Source organism: Rhododendron vialii, chromosome 5a (assembly GCF_030253575.1).
Source record: "Rhododendron vialii isolate Sample 1 chromosome 5a, ASM3025357v1".
NCBI lineage: Eukaryota > Viridiplantae > Streptophyta > Magnoliopsida > Ericales > Ericaceae > Rhododendron > Rhododendron vialii.
The window spans coordinates 1,120,001-1,144,716 of record NC_080561.1 but is presented as its reverse complement, the minus strand read 5'-3'; the positions used below and the strand labels follow the sequence as shown (position 1 = coordinate 1,144,716).

The following is a 24,716-nucleotide window of genomic DNA, read 5'->3' as shown; positions in this document are numbered from 1 at the left end:
TGGCGGCCATTGGCCCCCCCCCCCCCCCCCCCCCCCCCCCCCCCCACACACACACACACACTTTTTTTACAGAGAAGGAGAAGAGAATCGGCTTATCTCGGTTGTGAAGGGCGAAAGAGGTACCCCTGAATAGGGAGGCTGGAAGTAAGGCAATGGCGGAGGGTAGGGCGAAGCATAGGACTGTGTGGTGGAAACTACTGAGCGAGGGCGGGTGAGGTTGGATGCGAGGAACAAGTGAGCATAAGCAAAGTCTCACTCACCCACAGATGATATTGAGGATGCAGTCTGCGAAAATATAGTTATGGTTGTTTCCCGCCTTAACGTTATAGGAACAAATGATGCCGTGAAAATATACCAGATCAGCGTAATGGTCAAGCATTTAAACAGCAGAAAATTTAAGGATCCTATATAACATTCATGCTTCACCTTTGTTTCCCTTGGTTAAGGAAAGCAGCTTCCCTACAAAGAGTAATAGGAGAACAACAATTATATCTTCATACCTGATAAATGGATAAAAATCTCGTCATGGTTCAAATAATGAGATTCAAGTATCAAGTGGGCGATCAAAATGGGCTCCGACCAAATAGAAGGCACCCACGAAAATAACAAATGAGACAATTCTCCAGATTCATGAAATGCTGCTGTAGCCACATTATTTATCCTCCTATCCGCTGGCAACACGAAAACATAAGAGCTAAAACTTCTGTTCTTCAAAAGAAAAAAAAAACTGAGCTACTTGTGTTCGCCGACAAATGAGAGCTACTTTTCAGGAAACGCTGGCAACACGAAAACGTAAACTCTCAACTAATCCCAACTTATCTGACGGAAGATTAATTACGTTGTAATAGAAAACAAATCCTCCACTGAAGCATCAATCATGTCTGCTCGTGTTGTGCAGACTCGAGCTTTCCACACTCACCGTTAGTGCGAACCACTATCCCTGCCATCTAATGGACAAAATCAACCATTTAAGAAGATGAGTCACGAATTAAAGTCCACATTTAAAACAAAACAGAGTAGAAAACCAGAAATATTGACATACAGATTACCAATATAGCAAGTCCAAACTTAAAGCACCAGTTTTCTCACCAAGAAAAAACAACCACCAAGCATCATAATGTCTCGGCTAAAACCAAGTTCAAAAGTAAAGGCATTGCAGGGGAAGGTTTATCAGTTGCAGTTTCTGCATGTATTACAAATTCTAAACATACTGATTATAGGAAGTATCTTGAAAGTCAACAGAGCTAGAGAGAGCACCAGCATGAGGACTGCTCTACTCCGTTGGTTCGTTTGGGGACTGACGAGGCTTCTTGTTCTTGTTCTTCTTTGATTGTTTAACTGTTGACCCAGATGTGGTAGCAGCAAGTGAAGGTGGTGGTGTAGCTTGTGGTGCTTCCTCTTGTTCATTACTTGGAGAAATACCCAGATAACCGTTAGCCAAAATCCTCCAAGCTTCATCAGGCCTGTTGAAAAGTTTAGAAGATAAGTTGGGGATTTCCAATTTTATAAGTCGATGAAAAATATAGAAACAATGTAATAGAGATAGAAGAGACACAAGATGTTTCAATAGCAATATTTTCAAACAGTTGCATGATTACAACCACGTTCATAGGTTTCTACAGAGATAACAATAGGATTCAGCAGAAATCTCTCTAAAACCTACTGTTCTATTAGTCGCCAAAGATTGATAATTATTTACGATCTCTAATAATTCTAGCCTAAGAGTGATGGATCAATAAAAGAGAAGGAATTCTCAGACTGACAAGGAGACCGGCTTTCAACTAGCAGGTGGAGTTTGGCCTGCACGAATAGCAGGGAAGCCTTTCTCTCAAACTCACTTGTATAGCAGTCTCAAGAGATTGAGAAAAGCTTCCCACCTCCCATAATTCTAGCGAAGACTAACAAGGAAAGGGAAGAACCAAAGTAATTTACTCACTAATATAGATTTACTGCTTTATTAACATATATACAGATATATTCTATCTTGCACTTATATGCGTATCCGTCTTTTTCAATATAATAAACAGATCAGTTATCGGCATCCCAATAGCCATTAACTAAAATACAAGAATATAGCAATGTGCCATTCCTAGTTTCCCGAACAAGGAGTAGTGATAGTTCCACCAACTGTCAAGTAACCGGTAACGTTGAGATTTTCCTTGAGACCTTATATTTTCTAGCAAAGACAAAGGATGGGGTGTTGGATAGTAACACGGAAATATCCTTGTTCAATGTGCTGTTTATGGTAGTATCCCTAAAGCAAGTAAGAAAATAAAAACACTAAATCCCATTGATCCACTATTTATACCTCCAACTCAGAACTCCACAAAATAAAATCCAACGCAATTGAGTTTCAAAGTGATACTGATTAAAATTTGAGACTCTGAAATTTGTGCTGATGATCTCATGATTGCATAAATCAAGCTATGAAGTTATGGTAGCTCAAATCCTTATTCCTGTTGTTATCAATGTATTGGTAGTGATATAAGATAGGGTACAGATAGATGCAGTTGAACAATAATTACAAGTTCTGGTTACCTCAGATAATCCTCAGGAGACAAATGGCTCAAGTCCACATTACATGTAGGACAGCATGTAACACCTTCCGTTTGAACTTTCTGATAAATACATTCCTTGCAGACTGCATAACGCAACACCCCCCCCCCCACCCACCCACAAAAAAAAAAAAAGAAGAGAAAAACCAATGGAGAGTGAAATGTAAAGATTTCAAGATCAACAATGAATGTGTTGCAAAACACCTACTCTATATTTGATGAGATCAAATTGGTAAATATAAAAAAGCTAAACAAAAACAAATCCAAAATACGAATTAACAAACTTGATTGTAAACTTACATGTATGCATGCATTCATTGATTGTTGTTGCCTCCTTGAAGATGCCGTTACAGAGAGGACATGTTAATAAACCTGCCAGACGAGCCTTAAGTACTCTTCGAAAAGCCCCATGTGGAACTGCCTCTCCTGACTGTCGCACTTGAGATTTAGGACGGCCTGAGTTATCCATAGGGGATTTCCTGTTTCAGCTACACCCTCCCTACTGTGGTGGCCATTAGACTAAGTAAAAAAGCCCCGAGTTGAATGAAGTAGCAAAAATACTAAGAAGATCAAGTGTATTAAGTAAGACTGTAAGAGGCCATAATCCAACCTAAATCCAAATTTGTCATAATACTTTTAAAACAGGAAAATTTCATCGCGTAGATCTATTTTGTCGGAATTCATTGATTGCTCCGTACAAATTTTTTCGAAATTCATACCAAGACTGGAGGGTGAATGAGTACAAATAGAAGTATGCAACAGATTTAAGCTATACAAATTTTTGAGTGTCAATAAAGCAAGTGTACTGATAGCAATAGATATTTCTCTATATGCATTAAGCTACTTTTAAGTGAACGCCATCATTACTTTTTCAGTCAACAAAATATAGGTATTCACTCATGACAACTAATGTTATGTCAAAAAGAAGTGAATCCGCGCATTGCAAAGATTTACATGGCTATCATAATTAGCGATTAGACTAAACCGCCGCTAATGCTTTCTTAATGGAGTTGCTAAATGTTGAATATATGTTACGTAAGCTATTATGAATTGCTGTGATTATACTAAACCGCAGTTAGTGCTTTTGACAATAAACTTGCTAAACACCAAATATTCGCCATGTAAGGACTGCATATTGTGGTGATTATACTAAATTACAACTAGAGCTTTTCTCACTGGAGACAATAGACACCAAATATAAGTTGTATACGAAAAAGTTGATACATCCATCGCAAGGAAGGTTATTTTTGCAACATATGTCATGGCCGTTAGATAAAACCGCTGCGATAGTTGTTTTATCTTTGCAGTTGCAAGATGTCTATATAATGGGCATATCCTTGGCAGGTTATGTTTACCGCTGCTACAGGTTGATTGCCACTACAGGTAATGTAAACGAGGTCTATATGTTGACTGACCCGAAAGGTTTCGTGAAGTCTCATAATGTCTATATGTGAGCACTACTACAGGCTATGTAAATGATTTCCGAGCAGAAATTGCTAATTTTACCACTACTAAACATATAAATTCCCGAAGTGGTGGAATGCTTGCTCTGAGTACATTTATGATAAGGTTGGAGCCATAAATCGTTTTCTCCAAAAAATTCTTTTGCAGATCAAAAAAAGTTGTTTTCTCCAATCGAAAGAGGTTCAAATGGTGCAAAAGCTATTCTCTCCTCTTGTCTTTTGGAAGAGGATGTAGAATTACACTCAGTACCCCCCCATTTGGGAAAGAGTACAATTTCCAACAACTTTGTCTTTTCCATTACCTAAAAAGAACTACCATATCTTGCAAAACAGGATGAAAAAATTTAAAGTTGGAACAGCAAAAATGATTCAGCACGCCACAATAATTAAGATGCAAATGAATCAACAAATATTGCATAAAGGGATCAACCACTTCGATGTTGATTCTCTAATTTTCTCAAACAAGATGACAATGGCAAAATGTTTCGCAATAACAGTATGCAAATATCCCGTTCTACTTCCAAAATGATATGTTTATCCATCAACAAATACAAATTAATAAACTTGCAAAAGGGAGTAAACCACAACATATGAATTCAAATGTTGTGATGGTCTTACATGACGTCTCCACCATCTATTGTGTAATTTGTTTTGCAAAGCAAACAATTCAACATTTGGACTTCAGGAAGATATCAATGGCATTTTGTACTTTTGATTATATTATCAAAAGCAGTGAAATTAGCTCAATTGCCTTTCAAAGACTTCCGATTATTTGAACTGTAGGAGTGTTATTTTCTCTCTTTACAGGAATTGGATTGCGAGAACCATGTTTAGGAGTGCACGGATCATGAGATGGGAGGAAAGATATAAGACAATATTATCCTTACATCACATGGTTGCACCATAATTGTGGAATTGGGCTTGATTTGGCATTCCAATCTGGAAGAAGTTGACTTAATACTTGATTTAAAACAACTAAATTTACGTTATATAAAAAAACTTCAATGCCAATTCCGACACCAGTACATAAGCAATTTAAGAATACCATTAGAATTGAAGTAGCATATTTTAAGCCATGTAAAACCAACGCAACTCAAGTGAATGGAAATGTCTTTTCTTTAATATAAGCAACAAGATTACATAGATAGGGCCTTAAGTGAAATGCTAACAATACACATAAATAAGGCCTATAACAAAATGATGGTGACTCCTTTCCCGCCAAATGAGTCACATCAAACAAGGAGAATCATCCCTAAATTCCCAAAGATTTAATGCGGCCACAAACAATTACCAACCCAATTTTGAGATCCATGGGAGACATTTCCTAGCCAAAAACAAACACAATCACTAAATACATGCATGCATGACCAAAAAGCTAAAACTTCTAGATCAAAAACTATCATAGATCAATTCATCCTAGATCTCTACTAATCATCAAGATGAAATGAATTTACATATTCCCAATTTTCGTTACATGCATCAAAGAATAAGTCACGCTAGATCACAAATCTCTTTGAAAACATTCAAATCCAAGTCGCCTAAGCAGTAAATCGATGATTGAAATAAATTAAATCCTGAATATATTATCATAGACCTGCTTATCTTGATGATGAAACAAACAAGCTTCATCTAATCAACATCAAGCACCAAAGACTTAACAATTCTTCTTATCTATTTCTTTTGTTGACAAAAAGTCACAATCAGTTTCATTACCACTAAGCAAATGCTTCTCTTACTCAATCTGAAATTTCAGTGCCTGCCTCTATAAACAAAACTCAACAAGTTATTAGGGGGCAATGCATAAAATTTACACTTTGAATAGGGAATGTAGAACAAAATACATGCATTGAAAATGAAAAATGAATAATTTCAGACTCTCAGTCTCTCACCTTCAGTTAGACACAATGGTCTTGAAAAGTAAAGAGAGATTGAAGAAACCAACACTCTTTAGCACGTAAAAAAAGAAAAGAGAGAGGAGGAAAGTACTTTGGTGTGAACTCTATGAAAAAGGTAATATAAGTAGTAATTAGACAAATCACTTACCCTATTTGTCACCTTCCTATGTACAGTTGGGCTTATGTTTTCTTTTGAAGATAACACCAACGAAGATTCGGTCATGTAAGCGCCCAAAATCTGTTGTCTTAATTGCTCATTTCCAGGTGTAAAATATGCAAATGCACTATTATTGCATGTATGCCTTGTCTTCCACAAAATCCTTGACCTACAAAAGTCGAAGAAGACGCAAGTCTTAGAAGTTTTGGTGGTGTGAACGTAATTAAGTCGCAAAAGATAAGTAATACGCAAAAGTGCAAAGATGGAAACAATAGTATTTGTGAAGTTTTATATTAGTAACTCATTTACTCCCAGAGAGAAAATCTTCATTTGTGATTCTTTCATTTAAGAGTTGAGGCCATGTCGATTGTGGGCCAATTTGAAAACATGAAATAATTTCCAAGTCTCCTAGTTAACACTCTGCCAACTCATTTCATTATGACATGATTCATACTCATTAATTACTCATATTTATATTGCGAACCTTGTATTAAGGTGGGCTTACAATGAACATCACAACAAATGAGGTTAAAAGGTGGGAAATGCCTTGAGTTAAGTCATACATGTAGGAACAAGGTCCTAGTCTACCGGTAAACTAAAATGCAGATATTTAAAGAAGTTGGGATAAATCAGCAACTGATTTTATTGACGCAATTGAGTTTTTTGTATGTCCCAAGTGTATTGATCTCTTTATATTGGCAAAAGCTCTTAAACTTTGTAGCCTCAAACTTCGAATGACAGTCATCAGAATAGCAAGCATTAATCAGTCTCAGTCCTATATTTTCAATCTTTAAACTGCTAATATTTCAAATACACCCTCTCACGAATACGTAGACATTGCTTTCCAGAATTTGTTTACAAACAAAAATTTTCTTCGCAGCAAAGGAAAATTATTAGAATCATAGACTTTTACTTCCTGTTACTTAGACTTTTACTTCCTCTTACTGACTCACTCTGGTGACAAAATACTCTCAACCAGTTTCATAACCCCTCCACAAATGCTTCTCCACATATCTCAACTGGATTTTTCAGGGATTTACTCCGAATAACATATCAACAGTTACTAGCGGGCCCGACCAGAAGAAAAATTTTAAAGCCAAGCCAAAAAAAAAACAGTTACTAGCAGGGAATTCAGCTTGATATAATAGAATCATTAAAATTTTACTCTTTAACAATTCCTCCTACAGAATGCAGGATTGCATACTCTAAGGTCTCACCAGACGTTTCATGCAATGACTTTCGAGAAAAGAAAGAGCTTTCTGTGATAACACAATAACTCTTTAGGATGCAGAAAGAGACACTATCGTAATGTTGCCAACTAAAGAACGAAGGTAACCCTAGCATTAACAGACAAAGTACCACTAACTCTTATTGTCATTTTCCTATGTGTAGTTGGACCTTGTCTTCTCTTGCACGCAAAAACACCAAACATTAATTGAAAAAAATTTCATTTCCAGGTGTTATAAAGCAATGTCTTTTGATTACGTATGCCTGGTTTTCCCAACAATCCCACAAAGTTCACTGTTATGACTTATGCGTCTTTCTCGAGTTGGTATTTTTTTCCCCAATATGATTATTGGTTCATGTGTCTGTGCTTGTTTGTGGACTTTCTTATATGGTTGACGTTTGTTCAGTTGGAGTTTGTCTAATTGTACTTATTCTTGTATATAAATCTTCTTGATTGCAAATGACAAATAAAAATACCAATCTAGACTATGGGGACTTGACTCAAACCAAACCAAACTCATATTCATAATCTGATTTTAAGGGTCTTAACGGGTTTTTACATGCTAGCTGTCAGCTACTTAATGCACAACCATCCTTAATAAGGCCTTAGAATAGGCTGCTTAGAAGATAGTTTCATCTAGAATTCAAAACACGAAAAGCCTATAAAACCACAATAAAAACAATGCTAACCTTTCTCATACCAAATGAAGTCATAAACATTCAGATTATCAAGACGGATCAAAATCCTTATAGTGGGTGTTTTTTTTAGATTCTAACTTGTAAAAATCAGTTTAGAATAATTGTCAAAAATTCTAGAAAACTAATTTTTAGATTTACAGCTTCTAAGAACCTGAAAAAGGAAACTTATATCTCCTAATCTTCAATGTTTTCCATAATTTTGAAAACTTTATATTATAGACCTAATCAAGAACTATCAAACAAGATCCATATTGCATATTTTTGGAGATTCATATTGGAAGATATAAGCGATCGAAAATTAACACGAATTTCAAAAAAGGACAGAGAAAATGGGACAGAGGGAGTAAAAAGCTACTCCATGTAAACACGAGATAACAATTGTTAGGAACTATGTGTCTTGAGAGTAGAAAGAGAGGAAACATTATTCATTGCATTGTTTTACTCCTCCTTGTATAATATGCTTGTGTTAGGATTCGTCACCCTAAACAGCATCGTATCTCTCTCAAAACATGGTATCACACCTTTTAGTCATCTTATTTGCCACCTTCTGCCAATCACCTCATCGATTACCACCCACCTTCCGTCACGACCTCGATGATCGCTATTAGCCTTGTCAACCCTCGTCGATCTTGTTCATTGCAATCGTCGAGCCCCAGGTTCGTCGATCCTTATCGCACCCACCCTCGTCTTCTCACAACATCACAGTTCGTTGATCTTAGTCTCATGTTGATGATTTTCTATTATTGGTGAGTGGTTGTGGAGTTGGTTCACTTGATTTACTATGTTAGGATTATTTTGCCCTATGTTCATCATGTTGGTTGTTGATTTCGTTGCGTTATGTTGGGTAATGAAGTTCATGTTCATCATATATGTTATCGTTTGTTGTTGATGTTGTTTGTCTTGCACATTGATTGGTTGACAATTGTTGGTTTCTTGCTGGTTGTTGGGTTTCTACTGCGTACCGCAGTGAAGCGAAGTCCCATATCGCCTGCGTACCAAAATAATATGAAGTATATAAGCGTGAGGGCACTCTCACTTCAACAACTAGCTTTTGGATTTAAGTTCTATCCAAGACTGTGTAACATGGTATCACAAAGTTACCAAAAAAAAATTGGAATCAGAGCTCAAGTTGCAAGAGATCTTGGGTTCAAGTCTATCTGTTTGCATTTGTCCACCATTTGCATTCTACTTCTCCCCCTCGTATCCTGTTTCGCTTAATCTATGAAAATTTGCATCTCCACGTGCAAGACGGGTTGCACGTGAGGGAGGGTGTTAGATAGCTTGATATACATTGTTGGACCCATTTTCAAATAGCTTAAGCTTTTGAGCCAATTGGTAACTTAACAGTACCAACATGATATTTTATCTCTAGCTTGAAGGGAGTGTAGAGTTATATATGTTGAGAATGGTAAGAACGAGCATCAGTCATTGTATTGTTTTACTACTACTACTACTACAATGGTAAGAAAGAGCGTCAGTCATTGTATTGTTTTACTAAATAATCCAAGCGTCCGGTTTGTATCACCCTAAACACTTTCTCTATTCTCTAAAAAAATGATTAAACATTGCAGTGAAATTATGTGGGGACCCCCTCATCTATACCTTTGGGACATGGAATCCACCTAACGTTTCAAATCGCCCATTCAGACCCCCTCATCCATATGAAATAAAAAATTGTCTCACTTTGTTAACGGAATGAGGGAAAATGAAGATTCTACCACTTAAAAATTGCCCACACTGACCCCTTGATCTATGAAAATTTGTCCACGCTGACCCCTTCATCTGGACGGCCTTATGATAGAAAGGTGCTGATTGGTTAACGATTATAGATGAGGGGGTGCTTTTGGGCATTTTTAAAGGTTATGTGGTGTTCGTGTCCAAAATGTATAGGTGAGGGGGTCTCTATGTAATTTCACCAATTATTGCTACTATGTTTTGAACATAGTTGTCAGAATCGTACGATTCACGATTCGTATCGTAAGATTAGGTGGGTAATCGATACAAATAGGCTGCCAAATCGGAAATAGCTGAGAATCATAAGTGAATCGGTGATTTACGATTCGTATCGTACAATTCGATACGATTCAGTGGGTAATCGATACGAATAGGTTGCCGAATTGGAAATAGCTGAGAATTGTAAGTGAATCAGTGAATCATTCGATTCACTTAAAATTTTCGAAATTCATTTTTTACTCTTGTTTTGCTTCTTTTGTTGTTTAAAAAATGTTCAAATATTTTTTTAAGGTCTGGTATTGTTATGTCATTTTTTGTCTATGTTATATGGATAGATAATAAGAAAAAGAGATTTATTACGAGAGTGAATCGAAAATGAGGAAGATAAATGGAATATAACAACCCTATAGACCTTTTAAGGGTTTGTTTTGTATTTATAACTCTTTCGTACAAAAAGAACCATAAGTAGGCTTTACGAATCATCATCTCTTGGTAGTTGCATAGAAGCAACTTACCTAATATTCCACGTTATTATCAAATCATCATTTAGAAGAAAGTATTTATTGATTTAGGCCTAAATCTTTCATTTGTAGTATATATTATTGATACTCTAATCAATAACCATAGGTTTCTATGCATTATAGAAGTCATGACCGAATCAGAGCGATTCACGATTCAAAAAATGACCATTTCGATTCACGATTTGACAACTATGGTTTTGAACTAAACCTAGGAACACACTCCATCATACACCATCCAAAGTGACATATATTTCAACATCTTTCAATATTGAGACGTACAAGATAATAGGAAACTTCTCTCGAGAACATCATATGGAGCAAAAAAACGGATACATGCTTACAGACATGTGAAACCTGTTTGGCAATGGAATTAACAATAGATTTCCGCTTAGATGCAGAAGATGAGCCACTTTTGGTGGTCTTATAGGTCTTCACCCCATCTGCAAACAAAATGGATCGAACTCAAAATCATAGTGTCAATTATCAAGAGACCATTCTAGAATTCAACTAAAACTGCAACAAGTCTTCAATTTCCAGTGAAGATCACAAAAGCACCCTTGCGAACTTTTTCAACAATCTGTTTACACACAAAAAAAAAAAAAAGAAGGTATGGCCACAATCTGGCCTAGAAAATGATTTCCTTCAAACGGACGATTAGAAAGTTGCATAATATTGCTCAATGAAGAGAAACCTAAATTATATCTATCTAGTTCATTTGTAATTTATATGATTGAGGCTCATCTACCTCAAACGGACAATTAAAAGTTGCATAGTATTGCTCAATGAAGAGAAACCTAAATTATACCTATCTCGTTCACTTGTATCTGAATGAGCCTCAATCATATAAGTTTACCTACTGCCTAGATGAACTCTCACCCATCTACCTCAATGAATACACCCTGCAAAGAATGGAAAGCTGCATAACTACAACGCAAAGAGTATCTTCGATGCTTTTCATGGAAGCACTCTGAAATGCTTAAGAATCCCAGACAACAATTGCCCTCCTAGGGTTAACCCATTCACAATGATTTGACAAATATCAAGTGCCAAATCTTGTTCATCATCTAAAATCAGCAATGAGAAGGCTTCATCAAACTAAAATACCATCCCATGCCACAGCCTCACACCTCAACCCAAATTCTGCCACAATTTTCTCTCTCTGAGTAACCCAACAGTGCATATCTGCGAGAACTGGGCTTGGCTTGGTCAGTAATGCCCGCCCATTCTGTGTCCCCACCTTGCATAAATAGAAGTACTCTGGAGTTCTTAGGATTTCCATACCCTCATTGTCCTCCAAGGATAAACCCATTCACAGTGTTCTGACAAATATGAAGTGCTTCATCACGTAAAAGCACCAACGAGAAGACTTCATCAAATTACTATCCCATGCCACACCCTCACATCCAACCCGGACCTGTCTCAATATTAATTTATTTTCTATGAGCGAGGCACCAGCTCCTATCTATTGGGCTTGGCTTGGTTAGTAATGCCCATCCATTGGCAGCCGCAGAGTTGACTTCTTGAAAATAGGTTTGAATGAAGGTTTAATGGTTTGCGGAAAAAGAAGGGGAACATCCAAACTAGAGTGGTTTCTTGAGTAAAAAAGATCAAACTAGAACTATCTCTTGCTGTGAAGTAACTAAAGAATAGAATTTGCATGAACTGAACTCCCATATAGAAGAAACTGGGAATCCCATGTATGACTCTTTAGTAATCAACCTCTGAGGTAAGGCTGCGTAAAACACCGATTGTGTCAGATGTATATATAGCAAAGCCAGACATGCTGACCATCATTTGACTTCTGAAGAACAACCCAGTAGAACCGGTCCTAAGTAAGATCCATGGTTGATTCTGTGGATTCAAATTCAATCTGACCAGCAGATCTGATTGTTGACTAAATGTCCTTTCACTGCTAACCTAGGATACCATAAATATAATGAATCATGATAGCACTGTACTTAATAAAACCCAAAAAGAGAATGAAATTAACTTTAAATTCCATCAATGATGCCATAAACATGCGCCATTCAAAATCCCAGAAGTTCCCATAATAAGGACCGCACCAAATTCCTCCTAACAAATGGGGTCGCAGAAATGGCACTAGAAACGAAACAATAACAAGGAGTGATCTAATCCCAACAATCCCGGTGTAACACGACCATCCAACCACAGACTAAAAGAACATGCTGGGCAAAACTCCTTTTTTCATATGAACTAGTGACAGAAGGCCTTTGAAAGCATGAAAGCAGGGATCGAATAAATAAGCAAATTAAATAGAGTTCTTATTTCATCTCCCTCCTCACTCTGATTGCCTTGTTGTGATCAAGTATTTCTTACCATGAAACAAGGAAGTGGATGAATAAGAGAATTTAGAAAATTCGATTGGTAGTATTTCCAGGCAGAACAAAGTTAGCCATGGACTTGTGATCAAATACATCAAATCATGTTAGATTAAGTGGATAGCTCAGAAGATTTAGAAAATAGACGAGGTAACGCTTTTCCTTCAGTACAAATTTTAGATCTATATTGAAAACAACTTCCTCCTTAATAATAAATACAAGCAAAACTTTGGAGTGCACCTGTCTGTCTTTTATTGTCTATCCCTCAGGTGAAATTCTTTGGTTGCATTAAGTACTCAAAAATAATAATCAGAATTACTTTACTGCAGTCACAATATTTCACATTGCAATAACACTCACAAGCATGTTCGTATTGCTACTGTGCACATAGTATCGAACAAAGAAGGTTTCACTGAATACCTTGTTTTGGATCTGCTTCATCCATTCGCTCTGTTGCACCATCTGCACCTTCAGAAAGCTCTAATTGCTTTCCAAAATACTCAAAACCTTCTGAAAGATCTTTTTTTACCTCCTCGACAGGGCTTGGTTCTAAATTCGTATCCCCTATGCATTCCTCAAATTCTAGCTCACTAACTTCAAGCCTTGTTGCAACATCTAACACAACGCCACCAGAATACTGTATATCAATTTCCATGGCCCATACTTCATTCATGTCTGAGGGAAGAAGCCTCGTACCACTGATATATGGAGGAAGATTTCCAAGATCAATGCCAATACAGGTTAGTTGGACTGGGTTTCTTCATATTGGACAGTGTTCTCTATTGCACAGAGAAAAATCTGCGTCAGGGTCATAAGCACATTCCATAAAACAAATAACATGAAAACATTCCGCTTCCAGTCATCAATTGTAAATATGCCATACAATGTAGAAAATAGTGGAACATGCCTAAAAAAAAGTTATGTAGAAAGACAGAATTGATGACGACAGTCTTGTGTAGCTTACAATCACAAGTTGATCATTCCAGCCCCTAACTTGTGAGAACAATTCAACTTTTCCAATGATGATGCTTCCTAGTACCACATAGGCCAGCTATTCAGGCCAGGCCCACAAACATCCAACCTCAAGCTGAAGTAAAAAGGCCAAGCCCAAGACCATGATCGGCCTGTTCGATGAAAACCATATCCAGCTGGCAGCCTGTGCTACGGATGTTTTCTTATACAAGCTTTGGGTTGATGATTTTAGACTATTTCATTGAGCTAAAATGAAGCTGCCCATCCCAAACAACAATTTTACCACCTCCAGAACAGATATCAACAAACAGAAATTGATGTGTTTGATTTGAAATACCAAATCCATTATTAGCATTTCCATAAACAGGTTCTGGAAAATCTAGACATCACAAATCTATCATCATGGAATTTAGCAAGTACTCCAATGTTCACAGTCTTCATGTAATCTCCAAAATTGATGTAGGTACGGGAGGGAGTGGACTGGAGCCGGACCTAACATTGGGCAATATATGCACAAAGTGACTACTCTCAGAAAACTTTACCACTAAAATAATGGCCCCTCACACCTCCAACAATCAAGGAACTTGAGGGAGATGCTGTGGAAGCATGCCCCCAAATCAACCATAAGGCATCAAAGAGGTCAGGAAGATGTGTCACGCACATGCTGGTGGTACTAGTGAAGTACGTAGAGTTAGTATAAACATGAGGTTTGCCACGCTGTGTGTGGCTCATGCAAGAAAGACTATTCATCCTCCAAGTCCACTTGGCTCAGTGGCTCATGCAAGAAAGACTATTCATCCTCCAAGTCCACTTGGCTCAGCCAACAGTGGCTTTCGACGGGGCGATGATGCAGGTGTGGACTGTGGACCATCTACCAACACGGACGCATGATCCTATGGAGGTGAATGTACCACACCTGGATCCCACATCACCAAGTTATAGAGAACTAAAGGGTTACATATCTCAGCTTCCATCACTTACTATAAATGACGCAATTTCAATCGTGAACCTTGCACAAAATAAAGAGTATTATTACTTTTTGGAATGGGGCTCATGTTATTACTATACACAGCGTGGCTCATACAAGAAAGACTATTCATCCTCCAAGTCCACTTGGCTCAGTCAACAGCGGCTTTCGAAGGGGCAATGATGCGGTGTGGACTGTGGACCATCCACCGACACGGACATGTGATCCTACGGAGGTGAATGTACTACACCTGGATTAATGGGCTACATATCTCAGCTTCCATCACTTACTACAATTGACGCAATTTCAATCGTGAACCTTGCACAAAATAAAGAATATTACTCCCTCTGTCCCAAAAAGTACACTTTTGGAACTACGTGTCATTTTAGATTGTTTATATCTTTCGATTTATAAAGTTATATGTGATTTTGAAAACTTTGTTTAATAGAATCAATTAAAACCTTTCAAACAAAATCCATATTACATATTTATAACATTCACATTGAAAAATATAGGCAATTGAAAATAGCACACTATCTCAAAAGTGTCCAACTTTTTGGGACGGAGGGAGTATTAGTTTTTGGAATGGGGCTCATGTTATTACTAATGTAATTTTTCAGTCCCCTGGATTTCCTACAAGAACCCAATGCATGAAAATAAGACAAAAGTCGTTATCTAGCATCATCGGTATTCTAGTGAATAGCTTGTATAGTTGGGAGAAGAGAGAATGTAATCCTTCTCTTAACAAATTTTTAGACTGGTTTGAGCTTTTCCATTTGTTCTGTGGCCTCTTTTGTATACAGACAACATTCCCTTAATGCATTTTGATTATTATATTCCTCACTTATCAAAAAAATTATAATAATAACACAAAAGTAACTGGGACAGTTCAACAAGTGAGAAAACCAAAGCCTGCTTCAGCAAATAATAGGCAGCACGCAACAATGTTCAGATTTGCAAAAATACATATATACAACAACAGAACTCATGTAGTCCCCAATCATTGGGGGTATGGACGGGGAAGGATTGGAGACAAACCTAACCTTCAGCAATATGCACAGAAATGTGAATCTCTTCCGGAATATAAATCTCCTTGAACCTTGAACTACAAGTAGCCTGATTCTCCCTCGGGATACGTAGGTGCCTTAGTGCTTCTTTGGTCTTATCTTTCAGAAATAGCTCATATTTTGACTCTCTCAGGTTATGTGGACAATGAAATGCATGCCATTAGTATTCATTTGAGTGGCAATAGCTACTCGACATGGTCAGAGCGATGGAGAATTTCGTAGTAGGCCAGGATATGTTAGGAATCTGGGATACGTAGATGGTTCAATCAGGGCCGACTTTGACATTTGTGGGGCCTAAAGCAAACATTTTCAATCAGGACCCTCAATCTACTTGGCATAGTAAAGTACTTGGGTAAAAAAAAATTAATATGTAAGTCATTACAATCATTTAAGAGCATAAGTACCCAAAATCGATAACCATGGTATTCTTCTTAGGGTAAATTTAATAAAAGGTTCCTTTTGTATGAATTCTTATTTTCGTCCCTCTAGTATTAATTGTCAATTTGAACTCTATATTTACATTCGGTCTAAATTCCGTCCCCCTTGCTAACTGCGCCAATGAAACAAACAAAATTAGAGGGCAAAATTATCATTTCTCCTCACAGAGAGACTAAATTGAGATTTTATGCAAACTAGAGGAATTATTTCTAGAATTTACTTTGAACTTTTGGTTTTGCAAATAAAATAAAAAGACACCATACGAATTATCTTTCTCACTCCATATTTTTATTGAATAACCAAAAATACGTTGAAAATTTTAAAGCTTTTATCATATTCCATATAAATTTTGTCCCTCTAGTTTACATAAAATCTCCATTTTGTCCCTCTATGAGAAGAAATGACAATTTTTTTCTTCGATTCCATTTGTTTTATTGATGGCATTAGCAAGAAGGACGAAATTGAGACGGAATGTAAACAATTGGGTTAAAATTGACGCAATTATTATGAGATGAAAATGATAATTCATACAAACTAAAGGGACCATTTGTAAACTTTAGCCTTCTTATTAACGAGCACACTTACAAATTCATCTAACTAACTATCAGCTGATTTTTGGTTATACCTTGCTTAATCAATATGGGGCACTATAGAGGTGAACATCCTTCCAGAAAATTAAAAGAGAGAAGGCAGCATTACCTATGCATAAGCGTATCTAAACTGCTCCCTAGACCCAATGCCTTGTACAAGTTCTTTTTAACGTCGCGCCCTTTACTAAATCAAACCATAATGAACGTGTCTCGTCTATAACCACTACAATGAAGTTGTTCTTTTTTTACTAGGGTTCGATGCCAGGAATCAACCTGCAAGAAAGTAAATTCTTCTGAATCCCCTAATCTCAGCGTGGATGGCATACCTTTGACCCGATCACTTAATCAAGGTGCGCATAGGCTAGCTTGGACACCCCTAACCGTCAAGAAAAAAAGAAGAAAAATAACTAAAATTTTTACAGCACAAGAACTCTTCAACGTAGCGCAAATCGAAGTTTTCTCTGCATTTTGATTGCATGAGAAGCAATTTTAAAAAGGTCAAATATTAAAGCCTAATGAAGGCCATGGGTCGCCTGACCAAAAACACCACAAACTTGGATCCCATAGCAGTTGAGAAAACAAAAAAGACATAGGAGATAATAAATTTCACTTCTCCCCGATACATGAGTATGAATTTTACTTCTGCCGCTCAAAAAAAGGTATCAATTTTACTTCTCCCCATGAAAATACATGATTAGATAGAAAACCATCAATTCCCTTGCCCATTCCCTTTCAACTCATATGCCTTCTCCCAGTCATCTACATCAGACATCTCCTCAAGGTTGCTTTCTTGCTGCCCTGTCATATTTGAACAGCTTGTTTGTGGTTCGAAGTCTGAAACCATTTGAGTTACTGTCAATTTTCCAGGATCTTCAACTCCAGCACATGCATATGAGGAACTCACAGTGGTTGCGGAGTCTAGAACACTCCACCGGTTTGCTGAAGTTGCAATTGGAGCATCCCTCCCCTTCCACAAGGATGGCTCTATTTTGGCAGAATCACCAAACCACTCCCCGCTACCCCATGAACTCTCGCCCAACTTGTGCTCCTGCACCACAGCTTTCATCCATGGATTCCCCTTCAACGAGATGGACGACGGCCCTCCATCTTTGGCCAGTCCTGTGCCTCCCCAACTGTTAGAACCGGATGACGCCGTTGACGCCCCACCATTTTGAGGAACCACAACAGCACCGTAGTACACAGAGCCTTGTTCTAATCTCCTCATAGCAGTTGATGCCCGCGCAGGGTCACTAAAAACAGCAAGTGCATTCTTGTCATTCAACCACACTAACTCACATTCACCACCAAACCTAAGGACCAACGCGCTAATATCAGCATCCCTCGGCAAATCGAACAGAGCAACAACAAGCTTGGGATCCATATCTGTCAAAGGATCAAAAACCGGTAAATGCAGCATATTCACAGGGCTAGAACCTTTGGCACCAAGCACACGAGCTGGGGCTTTGGACTTTGGTGTAACATGTACCACAATGAAACGCTTTGGCTCCCACCCAGCAGCATTAACTGAAAGTTTCCACCTCTCTGCTATTAGCCTCAATGCATCTCTCTTCTCCTTCAACATCGGACAAAATACATGAACCCGGAAAGCACCACTTCCTCCTCTAACCCTGCCAAGGACCAAGAACTTGCACCTCTCTTCCACAGACAAAACCCACTTGGGGTCCCGCCGAAGCAGATCGGCAAGAACTTCAGAAATGACAGAATTTTCACCAAAATGAAGCGCATCTAACTTTTGAGTGGTGATACCAAAAGCATCAGCAAGAACCCGAGTACGCTCTGTCTTAGCACATTCATCATCACAGGTAAGCTTCCTCTGTCCAAGTGGTATCTTCTTCCCATTTCCTTCAACAGGTTGAAGTGGTACAGGCAATTTTTGCATTACAGAAGCTTCAAAAATGGTATCTATGTTAGGCCCACCAATGTTGCCCCCAGCATCACAAGGAACAGTAGCAGTTATTCGGCCACAAGAACATGTTATTGTGACCTGAAATCCACATCTTACATCAGGACATGGAGAGGAAGGGTGACAAAGAGCAGTACATGTATGTCTGCAATCTCTCCTGGGAGCGCCACACGTCTGCATGCAGGAGGCCTTCAAACTAGAAAAACTAGGTCCGCAAGAAGAATCACAAGGTGGAGGGTGACAAGTTCTTGCACATGCATGCCTCCCACATTGCCTGGTCTTGCCGCATAATTTGTTACATCTGATATCCTTTGACCCGCATGGTATGTTTCTGATAACCACATGTCCACCACTGCACTCCTTTGCCACAGGAACTGAACAAGGAGGGCAGTCTCCAAAGTGGCAGCTGTGAGAGGATGAATGGCCACAAGGCTGAGAAACAGAGCATGAATACTGGCAGGATGGAGGAGGTGTACCACAAGGCTGTGGAGGAGGAATTGAAGTTCTCCCACATGCGCAAGTCAAATCAGTGAAGATTGTTTCGAGACACGGAGGGCAGTGCCCACTGTGACAAAGAGATTCGCAAGCATGCTGCCCACACCTTAACTTCTTCCCACAGGGCATTAGGCATACGTGGGGGTCCCAAGTGCCAGAGATAGAAATGCCGGAATTAGAAAGTGGGCAGCATTTCTCACTGCACCGGTGCCTCCCACAGTTCTTCTTCTGCCCACAAGGTTTGTCACATGCAAAATTCTCCACTTCCATCACTGTTTTGTGGCATTCCACTATTTGAGAAGTTGATCTGCAACGGCATTTTTGGGTGACAGAAACTGTACAAGGTGCACAGATCCCAGCATGGCACTTCTCTTTACATTGATGCAACCCACAGAGGAGAGTTTTGCCACAGACCTGGGAACAAGTCGGTATAGGATCCAGACAGCTCTGTCGTTGCTCATGTAAGCTTGTTTTACCACAATAGCACGCTTTAATCCTTCCTGGCAACAAGTTACACTCCCCACATGGACCAAGATGGCAAATTTCATTGCAAACATGATTTCCACATCTAAGCTGTTTTCCACAAATGGAATTGCATGAAAAAACACCATCTTCTACTTTCACTTCTCCCTTCATGGCAATCTCATCACAAAGAACGACCTCCATTTTCTTCTTGCAGAAACAAGAGGCATTGACCATCACCTGACAGACATCGCACGGTCCCACATGGCAAACTCGTTCACAACGGTGACGCCAACAGTCAATGAGCTTTTCACACCGCTGACCACATGTAATAACAGATCTCCTGTCAGAACATCGTGTAGAGACAATCTTTTTCCCACAGGGACACAACCGTGGTGGGGCAAACGCCTTGCAAGGAGGGCATGGACCAGGATGGCACTGCAAAACACAAACATGAGGACAAACATCCCCTTTACTCCCTCCAGCACCAGGAGCATCCTTCTCAAGTGGCTTCCCACACGGTTCTCCACAGGAATGTGGTGTCAGATATAAATCAGAAGAAGGTTCCGGCCTCTTCCCACAGAAGCAAAGATACCGAATCTCCTTTGTCGCCGTAAGCTGCACAGACTGACATCCTGGGCACCGCCAATTGAAACCTTGATTCTTCTCAGCTGACAAATCAACAGAAGTAGGAGCCCGGGCCCATTTCTTTACGCAATTCAAATGGAAAATGGAATAACAGCTTGAGCAAGACCAAATGGGTGCAGACCTCCTCACCATGTCATAACAAATCATGCACTCCACAGTGCCCTTCATAAGTTTGTCCTGAATTTCTTGCAAAAGCTGAGGCAAACGTGTATCCTCCGGCACTTTCTGCTCTTGATTATGCAAATTCACACCCTTCGACCCTTTTTCATTCTGATGATGACTATTCCTCACCTTCCCTCCCCTCTGATACAAAGGCCGACCCATATTCTCACTGATCAAACTTTTGGAATTCAAGTCCGCACCATTTCCGTTGCGATTAGAGTTGAAACTCGCCAGTGAGTTCACAACCGTTGCAGGGCTGGAGGCGGTTGTAATGGCGGTGGATCCTCTGGGGACCCACTCTTGACGGCTACTTTGGGCAGGAAATCTCGACCTATTGTTATTATCCCTTGGATCGTTTCTTTCTTGAGAGCTCATTCTGATTCCAAGACGTAAGTACAGCACCCAACTCAAATAATTGTCCACTAGCTCAAGCTTGATTGAATGAATATAAAGAACAGGGTTACACAGAAAGGAAACCCTAGCTTCGATTCCCTTCGTCTGTAAATCAAAAGGAAGACCAATTTCAAAAAAATAATCTAAAGGAAGAGGTGCAGATTCATAGAAGAGGGTAAATCATGTTCCCAATACAAATACATACACAAAGAGTAATGTTTTTAAAATAAAACTACAAGATCAATATTCAAACCCTAAACACTTACTCGCACTGTATAAACGTTCACCTATTCATTCATACAGATGTAGAGAAATAGCATAAACATATAGAAATAGACAAATAGAAAAAGTACTTGATCAAATGATAAATCAATGATTTCCAATAACAATGAGAGAATACCACTAATTAGGTCTCCCTCTCCCTCTCCCTCCCTCCCTCCCTCCCTCCCTCTCTCTCTCCCCCTCTCTCTCTCTCTATTATGTGTGTGTATTCTGTGAAGGAATGCAAAACTATCTATGTCCCTCAGGTTCTGTAAAACGCCTGATTTATCAATCACTCACTATTGTTAATCAACCCATTTTCATCTATCTAATTCCTTTTTATTTCAAGTTTCCTTTCACAACCATCCGTAGAAAGTGATTCTCGTTTCAGGTATTAAGGATCCCGTATATCCCTAGGTGATTCTTAAGTATAAGCTCGTGTAACTCTTTTACTAATGACGCACTGAACGGTGGACCTAGAGACACTCTGGGTATAAGGACCTTGTCCAGCCATTTCACATTCCAGGTAAGTGTGACCCCGCACATCAAGTTTACCTTCCATAGCTAACCCTTTGTAATGACAACCATTCATACCTTGTTTGTTCTACACTTAGCTCGACCTTCTCTTCAATTTTAAGGTCACATTAACCACACATACATACGCATTCCATCATTTTCCTCCATAAGTCTCATTCATCACAAATCCTTCTTTTATTGAGGTCAACTCACTGTACCATTCGCATATTCAATATACATTCCGAGTATTCAGGACCCGTGCGTCTAATTCACATTCCATCATATGTGTTTCTAAAATCTCAATTTGTGAGAATATAACTATATAAGTAAAGGAAATCAATTCTACATAAACAGTTCACATTCCCATCCCATCCCCGAACACGTTACTTAAACCCATCCCTTGTACCACTTAGCATCGAGTGTCAACCTACAGCATTTTCATTCATATTTCATCCACTTAAATGAGTCTCAAATCCCCAAATTTCCTGCCCCACAATTTGCCCAGCTCATAAGTAACATTTCGATATGTCTTCTATTAATCCCAACACTTGAAATCTCATAAAAACGAAGGTCAAAGGATTGAGGATGATTAAGGAATCATCGGAACACGAATAACCATGCTTAGAGCTGTTTCGGATGTGTCAAAGTTGATTGAAAGTCAAAGCAATCAAGCGAGGATCGGCTGTAATCGATACCTTCCCAAAGGTAGTATTGATACCGAAGGTACCAAATGAATTCCAGACGCATGGGTACAGGTATCGATACCAATAAGTTACGAGTTGCAATTTTCAGCGGGTTTCACAGTTTCCAACCAGCACGCAAGGGACGATCAAACTCAACTTCGCACTACCAAATCAACCCAAAAACATATAAAGAGTGTGAGAAATCTCTACCTCGTGAGTTTTGAGCAAAACCCAAAAGATCCTCCAAACCCTAGACCTCAAAATCGAACCCACCAAAGAAATTCCTCTTCCAACTTGGAACACACGATTTCTACTAAGAAAACCTCCCTCCAAGCTTGATCTCACGATTCCTCAAATGCTTGGTCATCCAATCAAGCAACCCGAAAAAGGTAAAGAGCTCCAAAGTGATCCGATGGTGATTTTTCTTGGATAGATAGGAAGCTCTTGCTCCGTAGAGAAACTTTAATTCCTGAACTTTTTCTGAAATCGTGCTCTAAAAAGATGAAATCGTAGAAAGAAGTTGAGGAAGAGGTGAGAACGGGAGAGAGATGAAAGAGACGTACGAGAGAGAAAGGGAAAATAATTCCCCACTCCTGTTTTTTGACTTACATAGTATGAATTTCACCCTACCCCCCTCAAGTACTAAAGCATCACACCAACTCCCTTATTCCAAATAAGCCATTGCACTTCAACCCCTTTAATATTTTCACATTAAACATCTTTAACACACTTTAAAAGCATAAAGTAAGGAAAAAAAAATTTATTCTGGGTCTTTACATAAACACTTGGGGCTGAGTGAAAAACTCATTGCCCAGCTTTTCCAGAGAACCCTCAAAGGCAACGCACTCGACTGGTTTCTCATTCTTGACTTCACCAAGTACAAGGGGTGGCAATAAATTGTCAATGCCTTCATCAACCAATATGGCTAGAATGTCCAAATTGAGTTAACCATCCGAGATTCAAAGATGATCAAACAAAAGGCAAATGAGACTTTTGCCATTTTCCTTACTAAGTGAAGAGGGAAAGCTGCATAGATGAAAACTCGTTCCTCACAAGAGGACCAAGTCAAACTGGTGGTAAGAAACTTGCAGCCATAATACCTAAAGCACCTATAACCCCAAACAATCTATACTTTTAAGTGTCTCTATGCTATGGGAATGCAAGTTGAAGATGGCCTTAATCAAGGACTCCTTGGCAAGGGAGAGGTTAGCTACAAGATGAAGACAAGCACAAATCCCAACTATGATAGTGGTATTAATGTGGTGAAATCTCATTTCAATCACAAGGGTAAGAGAGATTTTGTTCCTCTTGGAATGAATTTAGAAGATGTGTTCCATTAGAAGCAAAAGGCTAGGCAATCTGAAAATCATTATAAACAAAATTCCCTAGTAACCTTGCATAAAAGGGTGGAAAGTATTCTAAGTATCACCAAGTGACAGGTCATTTCATTGAATATAAAGAATAGGGTTACACAAAAAGGAAACCCTAGCTTCAATTCCCTTCGTCTGTAAATCAAAAGGAAGACCAATTTCAAAAAAATAATCTAAAGGAAGAGGTGCAGATTCATAGAAAAGGGTAAATCCAGTTCTCAATTCAAATACATACACAAAGAGTAGTGTTTTTAAAATAAAAATACAAGATCAATATTCAAACCCTAAACACTTACTCACACTGTATAAACGTTCACCTATTCATTCATACAGATGTAGAGAAATAGCATAAACATGTAGAAACAGACAAATAAAAAAAGTACATCATCAAATGATAAATCGACGATTCCCAAAAAGAATGAGAGAATACCACTGATTAGGTCTCCCTTTCCCTTTCCCTCTCCCTCTCCCTCTCTCTCTCTCCCTCTCTCCCTCTTTTCTCTATTATGTGTGTGTATTCTGTGAAGGAAAGCAAAACTATCTATGTCCCTCAGGTTTTGTAAAACGTCTGATTTGTCAATCACAAGGAGGCGATGCCTAAGAAAACCGTCGTGCGAGCAGTATTTAAATTGGAGAGAGAGAGGGGGGGGGCTGGCTTGGGGCTCAAGTTCGAGGCCTCGTCACGTTTGTCAACGATTTGAACCGTGTATGTACGGTGGTGATGAAAAGTCGAGTAAAAACACTGTATATGTATGGCATTTATTTATCGTGCGCGTGTATACGTGTAGCGCACACTAGTATGCGGCTCAACACTATAGGGATGCAAACCGTACCCGATGCTTGTCCCGAAATTCCCGTATCCAACACACACCTCATGCTTAATATACGTATATGTGCTTGTTAATAGTTCTAGAGTTAAAAAAAAAAATTCCGTGAATGTTATTTCTAAAATTTTAAAT

At 38.8% G+C, this 24,716-nt stretch overlaps 1 protein-coding gene across 6 annotated transcripts; it reads right to left on the bottom strand.

Moving 5' to 3' along the window:
- Positions 1 to 481: 481 nt before the first annotated feature.
- Positions 482 to 24,261, bottom strand: LOC131325346 (NF-X1-type zinc finger protein NFXL1-like). Of its 6 annotated transcripts, none has more exons than XR_009199669.1 (8): positions 22,598 to 23,019; positions 13,230 to 13,588; positions 10,816 to 10,910; positions 6,062 to 6,239; positions 2,856 to 3,043; positions 2,539 to 2,641; positions 839 to 1,463; positions 482 to 671 (listed from the first exon to the last, which is right to left on the bottom strand). XR_009199669.1 is itself a non-coding variant. In XM_058357550.1 (2 exons), the coding sequence occupies exon 2, from the start codon at positions 20,907 to 20,909 to the stop codon at positions 17,553 to 17,555; it is 3,357 nt and encodes a 1,118-aa protein (XP_058213533.1). In that variant the 5' UTR covers positions 20,910 to 21,032; positions 24,141 to 24,261; the 3' UTR covers positions 17,284 to 17,552. The 6 variants fall into 6 exon arrangements, 3 of the variants coding, with proteins under 3 accessions (XP_058213533.1, XP_058213534.1, XP_058213536.1); XR_009199670.1 differs by lacking the exon at positions 482 to 671 and adding an exon at positions 4,906 to 4,957 and having other exon boundaries at positions 1,015 to 1,463; positions 22,598 to 23,026; XR_009199668.1 differs by lacking the exon at positions 482 to 671 and having other exon boundaries at positions 1,015 to 1,463; positions 2,856 to 3,054; positions 22,598 to 22,997.
- Between the last annotated feature and the right edge of the window lie 455 nt (positions 24,262 to 24,716).